This window comes from Abrus precatorius, unplaced genomic scaffold (assembly GCF_003935025.1).
Source record: "Abrus precatorius isolate BTA unplaced genomic scaffold, Abrus_2018 Scaffold11, whole genome shotgun sequence".
NCBI lineage: Eukaryota > Viridiplantae > Streptophyta > Magnoliopsida > Fabales > Fabaceae > Abrus > Abrus precatorius.
The window spans coordinates 25,181,027-25,202,920 of record NW_020874303.1 but is presented as its reverse complement, the minus strand read 5'-3'; the positions used below and the strand labels follow the sequence as shown (position 1 = coordinate 25,202,920).

Below are 21,894 nucleotides of genomic sequence, written 5' to 3'. Positions count from 1 at the left end.
AATGTTTGCAATTATAATGGTGTCATAAGTGTATTTGACGTGGACAAAAGTTAAACTGAAAACAGGATTTTTTTTTTCATACATGATATTTAAAAATAATGTCTATCAAAATATGGTATAAAAATATAAAATTAAAAAATTGCAACTAGTACATGTACAAAAATTCAGAGAAACAACTGAAAATCATCTTCGACAAAGTATTAAAATTTTTTAAAAAGTCAAAATTCGTCAAATGACAATTTTTAAAAAATAATTAAAATTTTTTAAAAATTAAAAATTATCAATAATAATTTTTTAAAAAATAATAAAAGAAAGTACTAAATCTCGCTATCAGCAAATTTTTGTTGATTTTTGAATTTTTTTACATTTTTATAATTTCTAAAAATATTATATTTTGGTATTTTTTTCATATTAAAAAAAAGCCACAAAAAGATAGCAAAATATTCAATAGAAAGTTTCTTATGCTAAAAAAATTATTAAGAAAATCAGAGAAACTCACGCAAAGATGAAAGTATAACAAGCGGATTTTATAGCTATATATGCTGTTAGATTAAGTTAAAAAAATTATACTAATGAATATTAGATTAACACTTAAGTAAGAAGAGTGTTGATTTTAACAAATATATTCACACACACTAGCAGTTTTATGGATCTGCACTCTTTAGAATCCAATCGATTTATCAGTGAAGAATGGATTTTAGTATATTGGTTTGGTAATTCCTTCGACTTATATAGAGTTCCTCTAAATGGAAAATAAAAATTTATAAATTGTTTTAATTTAAATTAAATGTGACTTAAGAAAAAATTGCTAGCCGCTGTAAAAACTGATTTGTAAACTAAGAGGGAGGGAGGAGGCAATTGTATATACGAATAGATATTGAAAGCAAAACATCGAATTCCCTGTTCATGAGGATAAACGGGTGTAGTACATGTATAATTGTGTTTCTCTTCTACCCAATTTCAAATGTGAAAAAGAGCAAGGTTAAACAATGGGAGAAAAATGACTTGTACTTGAAACAACAAAAAATAAGAATGAGATGTCCCTTCAAGTGCATCATTTCCTAACCCTATAGGCAACAATCATCGTGTGTGACCGCATGCAAGAGTAGTTCAAATGGAAGGGTGGTGGTTGTTTCTGAGTTCATTGTGTAAAGCCTCTTCAAGCCAAAACCAAGACTCCTCCATCAACTGTGGACTCAACCTGAACATCAAAACGCAGAACTCCATCTGAGTGAGAGCCCCATCACCATCAAGATCCCCTTCTCTCATCATGCTCACAAGTTCATCCTCCTTCAAATCTTGCAAACCCATTAGTGCAGAGTTGTTCCTCAAGCTCTCCAACGTGATCACTCCCTTGTCCTTGTCCATCAGCAACTGAAACCCATTACAAAGCTCTTTTATCAAACCTTCACCACCCAGTTTATCGGCGATCAGAGGTAACAAATCCTCAAATTCAACCCCTTTGCCAATCCCAGCCATCAATAAGAAGAAAAATAGTGTCAATTGTAGAAAATGAGATTTTTGTAGGAGGGTAGTGATTAGTGAATGGTCATGTTGAAGTGTTTATATAATAGATGTAGGTGTATATATGGGGGGGCGGGGGGTTCAAGGAAACTGATGGAAGAAACTTGATGAACCCTCATCGGATGACAGCAAAGGAACAGAAAATTATGAGCTAAATTGCTTTGATTCTGCACTACAAACCGCAATTGCTTCCCTGCTTCCTAGAAGATTGCCAGGGGTGTTTCTGTCTATTTACATGCTTTATCTATTCAGCTTTGACTAAGCTCTACAAAACACTGCTTGTACGCTGTTTATTCATGCACCTTTTTCCCAAGCAACCACGAAATTAAATCTTTGTAAAGCTTATTCAAGAGACAATTAATGTAAATAAATTAAAAGCTTCTAAATATATACAAGTTTATTTAAATGGATATATCATACATGGCAGGTGTTTGTAAAATTTTTCAATGGAAATAGTATTTTCTTAAAAAAAAATAATATCTTGCAACGTTATCAAACGGAAAAATATTTTTTAAAATAAAATTAATTTGAACGCATGTTTATCTAAAGAGTAACTATGCTGTAAAAAATGTTTGGAATTTTTACAAATTCAGTTGCATTAAGTGATAGTTTTCGGATTCATTAAAGAATAGTAATTAATGGTGGTTGGATAAAATAAAGGGGTAAGATTTACTCATTTATTCAAAAGTTAACAAATGAGAAATCAATTTGTCAAAAATTCTGAAACTGAAAATCCTGATTCTGTAACATTTTTTCTATTTTCTTAAATTGCGTTTCTTAGTGCCAAATATTAGTCTGTAGTGAGAAATGTTTTAAGAAGGCTCGTTTAATTGACTTTTGGCAAATGGGACCTTCAATATTGTTGTCAAAGGAGGACCAAAACATCGGGTCAAACGAATAAACACTTTAGTATAGCACAATTCACAAGAAACCCATGCCCAGCCAAAGGAATTTGTCATGCAGCATACTTGTTCGGTGGATTTTCTTTTTCTTTTTTTATGAGATAGGTTAGTCAAAAGTTTTTAAGACAGTTTAAATATTTAAAAATAAAAATTTATTGAAAATTATATTTATTAAATTAAAATATAAATATTTAATAAATATTTTTTTTAAAAAGCTATTACTAACAATTGTTTATCTACTAATCGTGACAAACTTTATTAATAGGAGAAGAATTATCTTAACAAAAAAAATTATCTTTCATCAATGTCTTTAGAATACTAATTAATAATTAATATTTTATAAAATTAAATAATTAATTTTAAAAACAAAAATTTTAAACATAATTTATGCTCAAGACATATGCAAACATCTTATATATACTAATAATTCTTTTAAAATAAATTAGAATGGGAATGAAGAACATAGGAGGGTAGTTTGAATGCTATTCGGCCGCCATAAGATTCACTACCCCGGTGAGTGCAGTGGACGTTAACCAACAACAAGCCTAGTCTGAACACTGTTTCGGCCAGGTCAAAGTATGGGCTCAAAAACATTTTTTGTCAGAATTTTGTTATATATTTTTAATTGTTTTATAGAATATATATTAATTACCTTAAAATATAAGAATACTTAATAAAATTTTATTTAATATTTTAAAAAATATACATAAAAATTAAGAAAAATTAAAATTGTTCTTCTTATTAACCAGACATAGTAGGTGGTACAAGCAACTTAGCTGAGGCCTCTCATCAATTTCTTGTGAGCATTTGTATACAAATCTATGCCTCTCATCAATTTCATGTGAGTGCCGAATTTTTTTCAACTTTTGAACCTTTTATTTGTATAATTATTTCAACAATTTTATTAATTTTAGTCATTAGAATTAAGTTTAAATATTTAAAAGTAATAATTTTTTATTTAATTTTTTTATCAACAATGTAATAATATTTTTAATAAAAGTTAATAAATTTTTAATTATTAAATAAATATTGTTAAAAAGATATACAGAAAGATATAATAAAATAAATTTGTAATTCAAATATGAAATTCACCTGTAGATGCCTCTCCTTCCATAGAAGGTAAGGAAGTTAGAACGTAAGAATTATGTCTTGTTGCTGCTTATTTCATTCAACTCGCAATATAGATTCCCTTCACGGTAACTTCTGCGATAGAAATGCCACATAATTCCCATATTTGTTACAAACTTTGAGAATATATTTATATATAGACTTATATTTTATTTTAGAGCAAAATATATATTTATATATTTTGCTCTGGAAAGTATGGTTACATTTAATTTTAATTTTTTTTAAAATTTGTTATTAATTTTTGTGTTTATAAATTTTGAGCTTATAAGTTATAACCTGTCATTTATACCTAATAAATTAGTTAAAAAAAATTTTAACTTGTAACTTAAAAGTTATAAGCATTAAGTAATTGAATTAAAACAATTTACTAAAAGAATCTTTCTAATCAATGTTCTAATTAAAGAATTAAAAGGAAAGAATTGTTAAAAATTATGCTAATTAATTACACTAGAAATCACATGGAAAGGTCAGAGGTACATTAATAATATTTTTAGATAAAAAAAATTCATTTTTCAATTCCTTAAACAGTGTCCTAAACATTTGCCATAAAAAAATTAAGTGTCTACCTTGAAATGTACTAAATAAATAAAAAATAGGGTTAAAATCATTTTGTCCGGTATAAATTATTTAAGAGATCAGAGATAAAGGTAAGATATATTAATAACTAACTTCTAATAAACTAAATACTAGTTAAAATAACATTTTATAAATTAACATTCAAAATCTATAAACTCTTTTTATTATTCACCAGACAATTTGATTAGCTTGGTAAAGCCTCAGGTAAACAGAAGTTTTATGTTCTTAATTGACAGTGCTAAGTATAAAACCATTCTTTGTATAAGAATTTGTAGGTAGAACATAATCGTCCTACATTTATCAAAAGTGGGTTCATGTAAAACAAATATTTATCTTGTGTTACATATTGATTTTCTAGATCAAAACTTGGTTTATTTCATTGTTATTGATAAATGATCAGCAACAATAATTTGTTTATTGATAAATGATCAGCAATAATAATTTGTTATTAACGTGTTTTTGAATTAGTTATAATCTTATCGTATTAGATTGTTAAAGAGATATTCCAGGAACTATTGTTAGCATATATTTCTTCCTATTATGTAGTGCTCATCTTATATATATACTACATTTACGTACATAATAAAAATTAACCAATTCATCTATATGGTATCAGATATCTCTCCTTGATCCTACCTCTCCCACCTCTTTCAAATTTCTTTTACGTTTCAGGGCGTCGTTCCCTCTCTTCACGCATGGCTGCGGAATCAAATCTAACCTTCCCTAACCCCATGAACCCACAAAGCCCTTCTCCTTTGTTACTTTATTAGGTGTCGTCAAGCTGACACAATCTAACTATCTCAACTGGCAGTTACAAATAGAAGCAATTCTAGATGGCCTTGACCTCTACAAATTCTTCGATGGTTCTCATCCAGCACTGGCAGCCTTCATCGACAACACTGATACCCCACCTGTCAGTCAAGCCAACCCCGTGTATCTTACCTGGAAACGCCAAGATCGTCTCATCTATGGCGCTCTTCTTAGCACCCTCTCGGATTCCGTTGCCTCGCTAGTTACCCAAACCAAAACCTCCGCTGCTCTCTGGTCGACTTTCAAGGGCACTTTTGCACGTGCCTCTCGGGGACACGTCAAGCAACTCAAGGATCGTTTACGCTCCACGGTAAAAGGCACACTTTCTGTTATAGAATTCATGAACAACATCAAAATAGTTGTTGATTTACTTGCTTCCATCGGTCACTTTGTTTCCATCGAGGACGTTACTAATCACGTTCTTCGTGATCTTGATGAAAGCTTTAAGCCCGTCATTGATGGCGTCAACGCCCGGGACAACCCCATTGCTTTTGATGAACTCCATGAGAAGCTCATCCAACATGTACTTCACCTGAAAACCACTCACCAACTGACCATAGGTCCCACAACGACACTCACTGCTCAAGCTAAACCCAACAAAGCCAAACCGAGGCTATTTACACAGTCATAGTCATGGTCGTCTCCTCCACCAAATGCTTCTTGATCTGTGCCGCCGCAGCAACAGTCCACCTCTCGTTCAGCAGGACCACGACCCTACTTAGGAAAATGTCAATGGTGCAAAAATGTTGGACATTCATTGCTGCAGTGCCCAATTTTCCGTCAACTCCATCCCACCATTCAGGTCCCGCAGAACCCATCTCGTTAGCCCAATCACTACACTGTCCCGCGGGCAAACACCATGACCACCGGCCCTTCCAATCATCATTACCTGGTTGATAGTGGAGCCACACATCATGTCACTATTGACCTAAACAATCTTGCTGTCTACCACCCCTACACTGGTCCCGACTCGCTATTTATGGGTGACGGTTCAAGTTTGCACATTTCTCATTCCGGCACTCTTAAGCTTCATGATATCTCATTGCCTAATGTCCTATGTGTCCCTTCCATGAAACAAAATGTACTTTTTGTTTCCAAACTAACCAAAGAAACCAATTATGCCCTTGTTTTCTTACCTGATTCTTTTGTTATGAAGGATCTCCAAACCGGTCACACGAAGCTTAAAGGACCATGTGTTAATGACGTCTACGTTTGTCCATCGTCCTCTCTGTTTGTCAATCATCTTCAACTAAATAAATCAATAGGTTGGCACCACAAGTTGGGTCATCCCTCCTCCTCAATTTTCAGTTTTCTTCAACGTGAATTTTCCTTAGGTTCTATGCAGTTTAACCAATCAGATTGCTCATCTTGTCAAATAAGCAAAAGTCACAAACTTCCTTTTCATGAATCTTCACTTTTGTCGTCATTTCCATTAGAAATAATATTTTCAAATGTATGGACTTCTCCCATTTTATCTAATGATGGCCTCAAATATTATTGTATGTTTGTTGATCACTTTACTCGCTATATTTGGCTCTATCCAATGCGCAAGAAATCTGATGTTCAATCAATTTTTCCTAAATTTAAACCTCTTGTTGAAAATTACTTCAAACACAATATAAAATTTTTTTACACCAATAATGGTGGAGAGTACATTGGCTTACGTTCATTCTTGTGTGATCATGGTATAAGCCACAAAACAACACCACCCCATACCCCTGAACATAATAGCATTGTTGAAAGACGAAACCGTCATATTGCTGAAACTGGTCTTTCTCTCTTAACACACTCTGGTGTACCACTTAGATATTGGCCCTATGCAATGACAACTGCTGCATATCTCATAAATCACCTCCCTACACCCATACTTGCATATAAATCACCGTTTTCCAAACTCCTAAACACCACCGCAAATTATCATAAGCTTAAGAGTTTTGGATGTTTGTGCTTTCCTTGGCTTAAACCATATGCTAATCATAAGCTTGCTGCAAGATCTACCATGTGTGTTTTTGTAGGTTATGCAGCTGATCAAAATGCCTACCACTGTCTTGATCCCTCAACAGGACGCATCTACGTGTCTCGCCATGTTAGGTTTGTTGAAACCACCTTCCCTTTCTCCACCATGTCCATCCAACCCTCACTGCCCACACCCGTCTCCACACAGATTGACCTCACTATCCCCATAACCCACAATTCCCTCCCTATAATACCGGCTCAATCCACAACCATATCGTCCAGCTCCAACTCAAATCCACTGCAATCTCCTAACCTATCCCATACTACGGTCCCATCTCCACACACTACGGTCCCATCTCCATCTTCCCTAGCACCCCCTCGGGTTTCCCACCCACAGCCACCTATACCTACGGGTATAGTAACCAGATCTAGAAATAATATAACCAAACCCATATCCAAACTTAACCTACACCTCACCACCAAACAACCAACCGAACCTTCTACTATCACCCAAGCTCTTCGGGATTCTGATTGGCGGGCTGCTATGCAAACGGAGTATGATGCCCTTTGCAAAAATAATACTTAGGACCTCGTTCCTTCATCTATTAGTGAGAACATTGTTAGTTGCAAATGAATTTTTTGCATCAAACGTCTTCCAGATGGTTCAATTGATCGGTATAAAGCTCGCCTAGTAGCAAAAGGATTTCACCAACACCCTAGCCGGGATTTCAGTGACACATTTAGTCCTGTTAGCAAGCTTGTGACGGTCTGGGTTATTCTCACACTTGTTGTAAATCGTGGTTGGTCTCTTCGACAACTTGACATTAACAATGCTTTCTTACAGGGTTCTCTTTCTGAGGAAGTCTTCCTAAGTCAGCCACTAGGGTTTGTTAATAAGGCTCATCCTACTCATTTTTTTCGTTTTCGCAAAGCTTAGTATGGTCTTAAATAAGCACCACGTGCCTGGTATAATGAGCTTCGCACATTTCTATTATCCTTAGGATTCATGAACTCAGTTGCTGATGCCTCATTATTCATTTTTTGACATGGAATAACCACATTATACTTGTTAGTCTATGTTGATGATATTATTGTCACAGACAGCTCCCCTGATGCAGTATCTACACTCATTTCTCGGCTTGCCGCTAAATTCTCCTTGAAGGATCTAGGCACCCTGAATTATTTCCTTGGTGTTGAGGTCTTGGCGTCTCCTGATGGCTTGTTCCTCACACAACAAAAATATGTCCAGGACTTGCTTGTTCAGGCTAGTGTGGTTGACACCAAACCTACCTCAACCCCACTTTGTGCATCAGTTCCTCTTGTCTGTGTCAGTGGCACCCCATTATCTTCACCTACTGAATACCGTCAACTTATGGGGAGTCTTCAGTATCTCATTATCACCAGACCGAATGTTGTCTTTGCTACAAATAAATTATCTCAATTTATGCAAGCTCTGACGACGGCCCACTAGTCTGCTCTCAAGCGACTCCTTCGTTATCTGGCTGGGACGTCCACTCATGGTATTCATATATCTGCCTCCTCTCCCTTGGTTTTTCATGCATACTCTGACGCTGACTGGGCAGGTGATACGGACGACTATGTGTCGACTACATGCTATATTCTTAATCTTGGTGACACTCCAATCTCCTGGAGTTCACACAAGCAACGGTCGGTAGCACGATTATCCACCAAATCTGAGTACAAGGCACTTGCAGACACTGCCGCTGAAATGTTATGGGTGATCTCTCTCTTTGGAGAACTTGGGCACACTATCAACACTCAACCGATCATCTATTGTGACAATCTAGGTGCTACAAGTCTCAGTGCAAATCCAGTTTTTCACTCTCGCATGAAACATATTGCCCTCGCTTATCACTTTGTTAGAGAACAAGTCCAGAAGGGTACCTTTCGTGTCTCCTATGTATCCACAGAAGATCAACTGGCTGATGTTCTAACCAAACCGTTACCACGCACAAAGTTCGACTATCTAATGTCCAAGTTGCATCTACTCTACCGATCGTCCAACTTGCGGGAGAATGTTATTGATAAATGACCAGCAACAATAATTTGTTTATTGATAAATGATCAGCAATAATAATTTGTTATTAACGTGTTTTTGAATTAGTCATAATCTTATCATATTAGGTTGTTAAAGAGATATTCCAGTAACCATTGTTAGCATATATCTCTTTCTATTATGTAGGGTTCATCTTGTATATATACTACATTCACGTACATAATAAAAATCAACCAATTCATCTATATTCATGCCTTCTACTTCATGTACAGCTCCTATACATACTCACAGAATCACACTAGCATCTTCTCCCCGCACAAGCGTCACTAAACAATGGAAATTACACTCTGCAGTCACAGCTCATTGCAGCACGGCAGTGACTCAGCAACATAGCCTAAGCCACTTGGGCTTCATTATGTCACGTTTAGGCCTGACTTTAGTAATTGGGCTTATGAATTCATCTACTCTCTCAGCTCTATCTTCAATACTTAGGCCCATATCTTATAGCCCATATCAATGGGGCTGAGTGGTATTCAAGTCAAAAAGTCAAAGTCGTCATCGACTTGATCAAACAAAAAAACAAAAAGTTAAAGCCATCAGTCTCGTGATGCTTAGATTAGAAACGTCATGCATCTATAGCACGGGGAAAATGAAAGCTAGGACAATGACATCTTGACTCCAACTTGGAGGAGATGGAATTTTCAATTTGCTCTAATTTTAAATTTCATTTTTATGTAAAGTTTAAATTTTAATTTATTAAATGTTTCATGAAATTCAGTTACCCCACAACATATACATAGTAAAAGTTTTAAGTATGTTTTTCTAAGTCATGAACACCAAATACGATTTATATATAAACATTACTATTCCATTTGACTGCGTTGATTATTATTATTTTTTAAATTATACCATTAGTATTTTAATTATAAATATTAATGTTTTAAAAATTAAACGAATTATTAAATCAGCAAAAACATTGATTCTTGATTTATTAATATTTACTCAGACGAAAATATCATATGAAAACTAGAGTTAGAACAATATGTGACGGAACAAAAAAACAAAATTAAAATATCAAGATGCAAAGTTAAAGTCGCTAGGAGAGACTAGAAGTAATCAAACGGTAAGACCAGAAAAATCGCATAAAGTACTGCTTGTGGAAATTGAGTTAGGTGTATTTATTATCACTTATAATTTTTTTAATTGTTTTTTAAAGTAATTTTTGTTAAATTTTTTTATATAATTATATTAATAATAAAGATATTTTTTATATAAAAAGTAAATAAATGTGCCGGTAAATGCCTAAAAGTGTTAGCAAAGACTTTATTGAATCATATGAAGTAAGTAAAATAATAATTAAAAAAAGTTTCTTCTTACGATGAAACATCGTATCAGTTGATTGATTATTTTAAATTTTAATTTATTAAAAAATAAATAGATAAGTATCTCACCTCTTTCAATAATAAAACTAAATATTTTTTTTATAAAATTTAGGTAGTGTCCCTTCTTAAGTTAATTTTTGAGACTCACTTACCATGTAAATTAAAGTTAAGGCAGAATTTTTTTATTTAATTTTTTAATATAACTTTTTAATTAAATAAATTTAAATTAAAAGAAATTTTAGAAATTTTTTTATCTCTTTTTATTTTAAATCTTAAGATGTATAAATATACTACTAAAAATTTAAGTTATACATATATATATATATATATATATATATATAATTTTAATACTCGATTTTGTAATTTAATATTTAAAAAATGAAAGATGCTTAAAGAAAGAATAATTATAAAATAAATTATAAATGATAAATATAAAAATTTAAACATAACAGAGAGATTTTAAATTTTCCTCAAAAATAAGTTTAATAATGTTTTATTTAAAATAACAATTATCTAGTTAAAATTGTGAGGAATTTTAAAAATGCTTTCTTTTACTTTCTAAAGACATACAACTAATTAATTTTGAATAACTCAGGCCTACTCTAAATTATTTTAAAACATAATCGGAATATCATTGAATATATTTCATGCATTGAAACTGAAAACTATGTTTGCAAACTCCAACACACACCAAAACCTTAAGAATGGGGAAATAAAAGGTACAGAGAGGTCGAAGTTTTTTTGATACACCCTATTCTTCTCTAACCTATCATGCACTATCGACCTTCTTGATAACTGCTCTCAAATTGCAGACTTATTTCTGGTTTGCTAGAAGAAGAAGCTGAGCTAGAAAAACGCTTGTTGACGAAAAAGGTTGGTTGTGTGGGAACAGGGATGGTTGCAATCTCACTATCAAGCATTGTCAAAACATTTGACATAGTGGGTCGATCACCTGGTTCATCTTGTACGCATAAGAGCCCAACAAGTGCACACTTAATCAATTGATTTTCGTTGCAAGTTTCACCCAAACATGGCTCCATTAAATCAAACAGCTTATTCTCTGTCCATAGCTTCCATGCCTGATACAATGTTCATTGAAATCGTTTTACTAGTAAGTCAACTTGTTACCAAAACAGAACAATAAAAAAAGTGCAACAAACATACATAACCCAAAAGACTAGAAATTTGTTTGGACTGATAGAATCCCGTGTTTTTTTTTCCGCTAAGAATTTCTAGTACGACTACTCCAAAGCTGAACACATCAGATTTGATCGAAAAATAACCATCCAAGGCATATTCTGGAGCCATATATCCACTGAAAAAAAAGAAGTAATTGTTACATGTTGCAAGCATGTGTGTAAAATATCTCTATGAACCAAAAGAAAATTAAACAATGAACATTTATGATCACATATACTTAGTGAACTTACTAGGTTCCGACTACTCTTTCTGTACTAGCTTCCGTTTCTTTTCCCCCAAATATTTTGGCAAGGCCAAAGTCTGATATCTTCGGATTCATATCCTCATCTAGAAGAATGTTGCTTGTTTTCAGGTCTCTGTGAATCACTCTCAATCTGGAGTCTTGGTGAAGATACAACAACCCTCGAGCAATGCCTACAATTATGTCAAATCGCATAGGCCAATCTAGGAGCAAAGTTCTTGTCCGGTCTTTCAAAATTAACATTTGAAATAACAGTGTTAGTAAATTAACGATTGTAATAATTAACGAGAACTTTAACGCTTAGAAAAGTTATATGATGGAATATGTGAAACTAACCAAATATGAAAGAGTCCAAACTCTTGTTTGGCATGTACTCATAAAGCAAGACCTTTTCATCTCCTTTTATGCAATAGCCCCTAACTCTAACAAGGTTCCGATGTTGAAGTTTGGCAATCAGAACAACCTCATTTTTGAATTCTTGTAATCCTTGAGTGGAAACACTTGAAAGCCTCTTTACAGCTATATCTTGACCACTAGGAAACGTTCCCTATATAGGAGTTGTCCGTTTATCTTGAGAAATTCTTGCATGTACTCAATGCTTGGAGGGTAATGAAGTTAAATGAAATGAACCAATCACCTTATAGACAGGCCCATAACCTCCTTGTCCAAGCTTGTTTGAATCTGAGAAATTATCTGTAGCAGCTAGAATGCTTGCAAAAGTATAGCAGGGTACTTCAATGCCTTCAACGTCTTTTTCTTCTAAGCTTCCTAAGCCAATTAATCCTTTCACATGTCTTTCACTATCGTACAAGCTCTCCTGAATCCGAGTGCTTGTCACATCTGAACTCAGTAACAAGATGTATATATAACCATGATTACATTTATGAAAATAAAGAATTTTCAATTCAAAATACAAAACTATAAAGTAATACCAGGCATATTAGGGGCTGTTTTCCTTCTCCGCACAATGACAAACACTATTATGCTTGCCAGAATAGTCATGCCAATAAGAATTGTAGTAAGAATCAAAGCCAGTCGGTGAGTTGAATGGTTTTCTGATGACTCTTCTGTCCAAAGAAGTAAGTAAAACGCAAAACTTAAGAGCGCAAATACCATCATAATTGTACAACGTAATGCCTTGAATTGAATATTTGCACAGCTGACTAAAAGTGAAAAGAATAAATGAAATGACTTTTAGCCTTATCAAATGGAATAGAGAAGCACTTCGAAGAAAATTATTAAAAAAAACATCATGATAATTAATATCTAAAAAATTTGATTTTTAATCAAGTTCAATGGTTATGTGTAAGGTTTTATTGTTGTTATAAACACCTTGAATTGAACATTTTAGTTCATCATTTTGATTCAGAAGTGTTTGGACATTCCACCAATCCTAACTCCGCAGTAAACAGTAAGACGTTGGTATACATACAAAAGAAAAAAACTTGAAAGCGTGTTCTTAATTGGATTTTTTATTTGCTTGTTCACCAACACTTGGCAGAAGAAGGAAACAAAAGTCAAATAAAATCTTTCTTATCTAGCAAACCATTATACTATAAATAGAGAAAATCAGAAAAGTAAATTTGTAGAGATACGTACAATAATAATATGCTAACCTTTAGTACAATTAAAAATTGTGGCATTCCAGTTATAGTTTAAATCGCAAAGGCACCTTGTGTCTCCTGTATTTGTTGGCCTACATGTTGAATGTGACAACAGCTTGCAGTCTATAGGGTTACTACAGGGCGGTTCTTGTGCTGATTGCCAACTGATCTCTATTTCATCATCTTTAAAGCACCAATTAGTCACACTAAATGGAAAATTAGGCGAATCATTTTGATTGATGGAAGCTTGATCACAGTGATTCGAATCATCCGTTTGAATGTAAAACTTTCTGGTATCTACATCGATCCAAGTAACTCGGTAATGTTTTCCTCCGGGCATCATGAAACTAACCTGGCCTTCGTGACAATTGAACTTGTAGTACGCAGGGTCTCCACAGGTTGGCCCAGTGCTTAGCGGATAAGGAATTGTATATGTGCCACAAGGTTCACACGATTTCGCAGTTGGTGCTGCACAAGAATATAATTCAGTTAAATGGCATGCACGTTTTCAGTTGATTTATCTATAAATCCATCTAATTGACATGTCAATACAATAATAAGGCCCATCATGTAGAAGTGTCAATGATTTCTTAAATTCCATTCCAAGGTATATAGGTTAAAAATAATTTATCGAAACGATAAATAGTTCATTTGCTCTTCTAAAAAGGCATATATAACTAATGACTACAATAAGAGATGATTTAAGAAGAACAAAATTACCTATGTCTGAGCTCTTGACTAGGATAGAAAGATAACGACCGGTAATACTATCGTCGTCCTCTTGAAGACTGGGTAAATCCCGTGTCCAGATTTCGCACAGATTGGGATCGGAACCACGATTATATGAAGTTGCAGAGATATTATATGAATAAGCCTGGCACTGGATGTGGGAGTCATAACACATGTTAAGGCACAAGGATTGGCATTTTTCTTCTGTTTCTGTGCGGTTCCGTAGATCTGGCTTGCCCACCTTTATCTTGGTTAAGTTGAGGAACATCATGTTCTCGTTGGTACACGACTTTGATTTTCTGACACACCCTGGGAGATGGAAATCTCCATGATGCTGCTGATTATCCGACATCCCGCGATGGAATCCTGGCAAGCATTTGCAGCGCTGCCAATTATTTTTGTTGCAGCTGCTAAAGTAGCCGCAAAAATTGTGTTTGTCACAGTCGTCATGTGGCCACCACCATCGTCGATCCCACTTCTTCTCTACGTCTTCTTCCCATTTCAGAAAATTTACCTCCCCCGTGAAATTCATTACCAGCCTCGATTTATCAAAATCACGAGGTTGCAGTTGCGGATGCGATATATTGATGAATGGACTGGGGCGTGAAGCATAAGAGTTGGTGGCGTTGACAAACGCCAAGAAGTTATAAATTGACGTCGCTTCTGAATCCCGTTCATCAAGTGTCCAATAAAGTTGTGAATGGTTATTTACAACGATTTTTGCATCGTTCCCCGTTTGAACCAACTTAAGGGAGAAGCTCCCACTTCCGGGGTCAACGGCGCTTCTTCCAGAAGTCAACGTAAAATTTGCGTCCATTTTCATGCCCGGAAGAAACGTGTCTGTTGGGTGTTGAAAGCTCTGCCACAAGTTATTATTATTATTATTCATTAACACTAAATTCCCAGAATCTAGGAGCTTCACGGTTCTGTTTGAGGTTGTGGACGAGGAGGACCCATTGAGTCCAGAAGACCAATAGCTTTGTGATGCACCTGCTATTACCAGATTTCCATCCCTTGCAATTTGAAAAACTGCGCTGGAATCTTCCACAGGCTTGTCTCTGTTTGCAACCCATACCGCTGTTCGTGGTTCCAAGTTCCAATACCATATCCCCAAGTATTTTCTACCACGCTCATCATCCGGAAATGAAAAGAAGCCCAATTCAAAAGTGCTTTCAGCTGAAACGAGGTTCCCCAACTCCTGAGTTATCTTCTCCCCTTGATTCAAAGTATCTGTTGCTGAACATGATTGGGAGCACAGCAACCAACAAAGGAGGGAAAACGCAGCGTGGGTGGTTCTCATATGATTGTTGATACTTCGATCCCAACCACACGTCGTTTCTCGTTAGAAAGAAATCACTTTCTTTTTTTATATATGGATCAATCTAATCGTAAATATAAATGTAGTCCCTTTCATATTAAACATTAAAAATGAATTAGCGTAATTCTATTAAATTATTAAACACGAACCAATGCATGCATGCATTTTTATGTGGTCTGTGAGGCTTTCTGGCATCCAAGTCGTCGTCCAAGTCTACGCAAGTCGTCGTAGTCTTGCTGTCATTACCTTCAGTGCTATTCTTCTTCTAAGTAGCCGACACCTCGTTCTATCAGCTTGTCTAAATATTTGACTTAATAATTTTTTTATTGAAAGATTGCAAACAAATCCTTTTGAGATATACGAACAAAAAGTAATTTATCTACTATAATTGTTCTCATAAAATAAGATAAATTTGCACGCGGGTGAGATTATTTTTTCAGGTGCAGAGATTCAAAATATGATCAACGGCGATTTTTAAATAATATATTTAAAAAACTTTAAAATGTCATTACTGTTTTTTGAAAAAAATTTAAAACACCGTTGACTTTAATAAAAATTTAAAAGTACTAAAAAATATTTTTGGCAATTTTTGCACCAAATTGAAAATTTATCATATTCCCGTAATTTTTTTTTCAAAATCTTATATTTTGGTATTTAAAATTTTTTTCCTCATACATATATATAAAGCCCACGCGAATGTTTGTATGAAATAACGCAAATTTAGTCTAATTTGGACGGTAGTTTTGTCAATTCATCCAAGTCTAAAAGTTAAAAAATAAGTAATTATTTTGCCAATATAAACTAAATAAAATACACTGTCATTTTTTTCTTCAATATACATTGTCAAACAAATGATATCAATATAAAATGCTATCCTATTATATAATTAAAATGTATTAATTTACGTTAGTGATTATTTGATTTATCATTACTTTTATTAAAAAAAAAAAGTATTAGGCCTTAAAACACTGTGATACATTGGACCAGGCCATGTTAACAGAAAGTGTGTTTTTGGTTTGGACAAAATAGGAGTAATGTGTAAAACCTGGAAACTCTGACCAACTCGTGGACCATGTTATTCCTTTCCCTTCCAAAACACTACACATTCACTTTTATATAAGTAGAAGGATTTGTAAGATGAAGTATAGAAGTAATAGAAGAATTTAGCATTTTTTAAAAATTAAAATTTGTGTAAATATTGACTTTAAGAATTGCATTTCCAGAATAGCATTTAATATTCATGAAATATAATTTCAGAATTATAATTCTACACAATTTTAGAATTAATTTTTTGAAATATGAAAATGAAAAAAAATCCAAGTTGAAGATCTAAAGACCAATGGAAACTTGTATATAGTCCAGAGTTTTTCATTTTTTTTTCTCTTAATTGGATCATGCAAATAGTTTTCATTAATGTAATGAGAAACTATAGGTGATGGGGAAGAAAGTGTGATACAGAAGAGTGATGACTGTTGCTAAAAAAAAAAAAAAGGGGTTGTGAGAGTTTTTATTATTCTTAAGAATATATTTAGAATAAATGTTACAGAAATTTTAAAGGGATATCAACTGTAAAAATATGAATGGTAAAATCGGTAACTCCCAAGAATTAGCTTAAAACACTCTCTCTCTCTTTTTGTCAGTAGCTTGGAACACTCATTCGTTCATCGCAACCAACATCAACAGCTACATAATTTTGGGCTTTAATTCCCGGCCCAACATTTTGGGTCAATCGATGTCCAAATGAGTGAATAATCTCATAACAATCTCGGTCTACTGGCTACGTCTTGAATGTAAAGGCCCTTTGCTAGGCTAAAAAATAAGTCTTACTGCATGGGCCTGGCCATTAGCCCATAATCACCTTATTGCTGGTTGACCCAGAAAAAAAAGCCCTTATTGCTGTTGATGTGAAGACATACGAAGAAGAAAAAGTTCTCTAAGTTAAGTTTAAGAAGGGAGTGAAGGAGAGAGAAGATATTAGAAGGAATTTAATCTTATTTGTGAGTTACTTAATTAGGAGGAGAAAGTTTTAAGAGTTTTTCTAAACCCTTTAAAACACTCTAAGAGTTTGTTTTTTGAGTTCTCCTATTTTAGAAATTTTTTCTCTCTCACTCTTTTATACAAATAAGATTTTTTTAACTTTTTTTAAATATTAGTTTTTCAAATAATAAATTTAAAAAAAAAAATATTAATTTAAAATTATTTATATAATTAAACCCTCTTATTACTCTCTCTTTTCAATATTAAACATCCAAACAAATAAGTAGTTTAACCTCCTTTTCCTTTACTTTCTTTTATTCTTCCTTTAAACCATTTTCCTTCTTCCCCTTCCACACTGTCATGCAAAGCCTAAGATTGCATCATATATATCTAGACCTAAAATAAACTTTGAGAAGAAGTTTTCTTGAAAAACTATGAAACTTTTGTTAATCAATAAAAATATTATTTAGAGAATAGAGAAATTCATGACAAAATTACATGCCTTTTTCTAAGAAAAATTCATTTAACTATCACTAATAAATTAATACTATTTACTATATCACTATTAAAAAAGCAATTAGCAAGTGAACTATTTTAATGTTATTTTTTGGTTAACAATTCTTTTAAAGCTTAAAACATCTACTTGAGCAACTTTATGGTTGCGCCGGTCAAATCTGTAATTACATAAGAATTATTCTTTATTTATGTTTTCTTAACTAAAATGTTGAAGGAGAAAGATTATCACATCCAAAGCTCTAAAACAAGTCACAAATTTTAAGGAAATTTTATATTTTTCATTTGCATATGACTTGCGAATAAAATATCATCCACACAGGTCAAACTCACCAGAGTTTTTTCTTCAGTTTATTCAATGAATAGGAAAATGAAACATAACTTAGGAAATAAAAGTACGAACATCACTCTACGGATTAAATGTCAATCTTTTTCATTGTTTGAGGAAACAAAACTTCAGGAATACCTTGAACAAACGAGTACTTGCAAAAATATTTTGAGCTACCTTTGAACAAGAGTCTTGAGGGAAACTAGACCAAATTATTTAATGTAATGTCATATTGTCGCTGACATCCATAGTACTTTAAAACAAGACTAATATATCATATTGATGAAGGTGAATTATTCCACCGGTTTATTGTTTCAGTATTACAGCACTTATTATGGGGAATCTTTCTCGTGTTAATAAGTAAAGAAAATGCCTAGAATCATGGAAAAAAAAAAGCATAGAAAGAAAAAATACAGAAAATTTAAATGCCTGAAAATCACTCATCTACTCGAGTTATTTTTTAGAGCCGAACAAATTATAAGTATAAAAAAAGTTGAGCATTATTAATTATATATCATGTTTTTATAATATCTTCTATGGCCCTTTCCTTATTTTTTAATCATATAAAATATTTTATCTCATTTTTCCTGTCTTTTTATTTCAGTCTTGAATATAAAAATTGTTGTACAATTCCTTTGTATAAATATAATTTCCTAAATGAGTTACAAATATACTTTGCCTTTTTATAGTTGAGCTTGTGCATATTTGAATGTTTCTTGTGTGTTTACTATAGAACTAGAAATTCAGTCATGAAGCTGTTGCTTTTGTGTTGCAATGAAAATAAAAAAAAAGCAAGAAATGCAGTGGACGGAGAGAATTAAATTCGAAATGGGTTAGTGCTTTTTATTTTATTTTTTTTGTGTTGTCACTGTCATTGGATGTGACTAACACAACATATTTGATTAGTGTTTACCCAATATTTACTCATAAAAGAATGATATTATAAAAAAATATCAAAATGTCATTATATATATAAAATCTCTAAACTCATAAATCATGCGGAACCAGGTTAGTGGTTATCCCAATAATCATTCATTTATCCCCTACGCACCGTAATTGTGGCATTCTTGTATCTTGCTAGGGGACGAAAGTTGTTGTTAAAGTTCATAATTAGCCAATTTTCTCAGTAACCAAACCTGAAACCAAATTTTGGCAAGATTGGACCCAGATAATTTTTTAAAAAAATAAAAATAATTTTTTTTATAAATATTATTGGTGTTATTTATTAATTAAATTATAATTTTATTAGAATAAAATATTTATATTTGATAAAATTGAATTAATAAATAGTATTAAGCAAATTAACAGGTGAATTGAGAAACGAAACTTTATTTGTCTTATCGATCCCCCTGTAACGTGTTACGAGTGTTCTACTAGGAGGAACACCGCCAACGTTGACTTGTGGCGTAAAGCTTATTTCTCTGGAATCATATTGGGAGAGAAAGTGAGGACGAAAACGGCATCATCCACGTCTGTCGTTTAGAGAATCTCTCTCAAGAAGGAGAAAAAAATAGGCAATGCGAGTGGCAGCACTCACGTGGGTGTGGGTCCATGTTGGATGGGAGAGGCGCGTGAAACTCAGGTTGGGGAATGGGCGATTGTAATTTGGATGGAGTTGGTGAATGAATGATTTAGGAGAGAGAAGAAGCGAAATCAAATCAGGTAAAGATGACCACATCTACATCCACATGGCGGAGTCTCCACCCAGTGAATGAAATCGAGCCACCTAAGCAAATCGGAATCTCAATGATGCCTATGCGCCACGTAGACACACCCACCGATTTCTCCTCTCTCAGAAACCACAAACAAGGAAAAATATCGCATGACCCAAAAGGAAGCATTTATGCTGTGTTAATGTTAATGTTTTTAAGGAGTGGCATGCATGGAATAGAGTCCACCCTTCAGCGCCATTACACCACACAAAACTATAACCTTCTTGTTCCCTTCACAGCAGACACCTGGCGCCCCAGCACACCACAAAACCACTACCCCTTCTCATCACTTTCCTTCCTCTATCTGCTTTCTTAAATTTCACTTCCCCCCTTTTTATTATTATCAAAATTATGTGTATGAATTATATTATCCTTTCTAAATACTTATTGCCTCAGTTATCTGTTTCTTTTATTTTACAAAAAAAATATTTGTCTCAAAATAATGTTTTTTATTTTATAAGAGCTATGCAGATAAATAAAAGCAGCTCTATGTGTGGGAAGGAAGGTAAAGTTTCAAATTATAATGCACGCAGATTAAATATTATGTAGGTAGAACTAGGATAATTAAAATTAAGTTGATAATTAGACAAGAAAACATATCACACCTAAACAATGTCCGGAGATGCTCCGTCATTTAGAAGAAAAAAAAAGAAGAAGAAGAAACTCTCTGTTTCAGACATTTATTATGTAACCAATTGAACATTTTGAGCAAATGTAGCACAAATTATATAAGTTATGACAAGACCTTTCCTCACGTGAAGTGCACATACACTGCAACTAGAGCTTTAATTCGCTAGCCCATTGTCTCTAATATTGAACGAGTTCATATATATATATAAAAATAGTGTATTTAAGATTTACTTTTTTATGAAATTGTTTAAAAAATTTATTAAAATATTTTGATTAATTATTTTATATAAATTTTATCATTAAAAATATTTTTATCGTTTTAAAAAAAATTTAATAGTGATTCTATTCATCTAAAACAGAATTACTTTTCTTTTTAAAAAATAAAAATAAAAAACCCTTTCAGTTTCCTCAAAATTATACTTAAGCTTTTACATTAGAGATTTAATCGTAGCGATATTTATTGGTGATATAAAATAATTATTAAATAAAAAATAAATTTATCATTCGGTTGGTTTCAACTTGCTAAAACATTGTTCATGATTAAAATGAAATTAAGGTTTCAAAACTCTACTGGATTCATAAAAATAATGATTACATGATAATTTTTTTTATGCAAATAAGCATTTGATCAAAATACAAAGCTAGAGGGTGGGATCAAAAGTAAACTAATTTATCTTTATATTACATGTTTAAAATTTTATTATTAAATAAAAATATTTTCAAGAATCATTAACTTCTAGTAACTTACAATATCCATATCAGGATATTATAAAATAATGTTATGCATCTATTAATGTTACATCATCTCACATAAAATGTAAAGTGATAGAATATTATAATTATTAAAATGTGAGTGCACGAAAAGTGACATTATTTATAATTTTATAAATAAATATATGCAAAAGTATGTGTATTTAACATTATTAACATGCTACTCAGTACAAGTTCATGACTTTTAATTAGTAGTTTTTATAAATATTTAAAAGTTTATTAAATATAACTAGTAATTGATAAATTTAGTCTTTTACTTTTTATAAAATAAATAATTCATTTTGACTATGTATGGGAGGAAAAAGGATCAGGGTTAACCCCTTGCAACCCAAAAATTGGATAAAAAAAGAAAAACTAGAAAATTTAAACAAATTTACTTATTTACGCATAATTCAAAAAGGCTAAAACCCAACTATGAAAATATTTTAATAATATTATTTACGGGCTGTTATACAAATGCGAAGGTGCAGAGTGAAAATTACTCAAAGAGATGAAAGGGTAGTTTGGGGCTTTGACGGAAAAATAAGGATTATTATTATTTTATGTATATATATATATCTGAGCAAGTTGCACCTT

General features: G+C 32.8%; 2 protein-coding genes across 5 annotated transcripts; both read right to left on the bottom strand.

Moving 5' to 3' along the window:
* Positions 1 to 1,014: 1,014 nt before the first annotated feature.
* LOC113856253 (calcium-binding protein PBP1-like) lies at positions 1,015 to 1,577 on the bottom strand. The gene has a single exon (XM_027487996.1). It carries the CDS (start codon positions 1,477 to 1,479, stop codon positions 1,111 to 1,113), a length of 369 nt encoding a protein of 122 aa, XP_027343797.1. The 5' UTR covers positions 1,480 to 1,577; the 3' UTR covers positions 1,015 to 1,110.
* Positions 1,578 to 10,880: 9,303 nt separating this feature from the next.
* On the bottom strand, positions 10,881 to 16,856 carry LOC113856576 (G-type lectin S-receptor-like serine/threonine-protein kinase At4g03230). Of its 4 annotated transcripts, none has more exons than XM_027488444.1 (8): positions 14,061 to 16,856; positions 13,353 to 13,808; positions 12,669 to 12,803; positions 12,374 to 12,576; positions 12,073 to 12,283; positions 11,726 to 11,963; positions 11,460 to 11,610; positions 10,881 to 11,374 (listed from the first exon to the last, which is right to left on the bottom strand). In XM_027488444.1, exons 1-8 carry the CDS (start codon positions 15,367 to 15,369, stop codon positions 11,072 to 11,074), a joined length of 3,006 nt encoding a protein of 1,001 aa, XP_027344245.1. In that variant the 5' UTR covers positions 15,370 to 16,856; the 3' UTR covers positions 10,881 to 11,071. The 4 variants fall into 4 exon arrangements, with proteins under 4 accessions (XP_027344245.1, XP_027344246.1, XP_027344247.1 ...); XM_027488446.1 differs by having other exon boundaries at positions 10,929 to 11,374; positions 11,579 to 11,610; XM_027488445.1 differs by having other exon boundaries at positions 10,928 to 11,610; positions 12,669 to 12,800.
* Between the last annotated feature and the right edge of the window lie 5,038 nt (positions 16,857 to 21,894).

Excerpts from the sequence above, each read along its gene's own strand:
- LOC113856253 (XM_027487996.1), bottom strand. The coding sequence starts at position 1,479 with ATGGCTGGGATTGGCAAAGGGGTTGAATTTGAGGATTTGTTACCTCTG.
- LOC113856576 (XM_027488444.1), bottom strand. The coding sequence starts at position 15,369 with ATGAGAACCACCCACGCTGCGTTTTCCCTCCTTTGTTGGTTGCTGTGC. Across the intron at positions 12,577-12,668 it reads AACAGCCCCTAATATGCCTG|ATGTGACAAGCACTCGGATT; the intron begins GTATTACTTTAT and ends TACTGAGTTCAG. Across the intron at positions 11,375-11,459 it reads TTTCTAGTCTTTTGGGTTAT|GCATGGAAGCTATGGACAGA; the intron begins GTATGTTTGTTG and ends ACATTGTATCAG.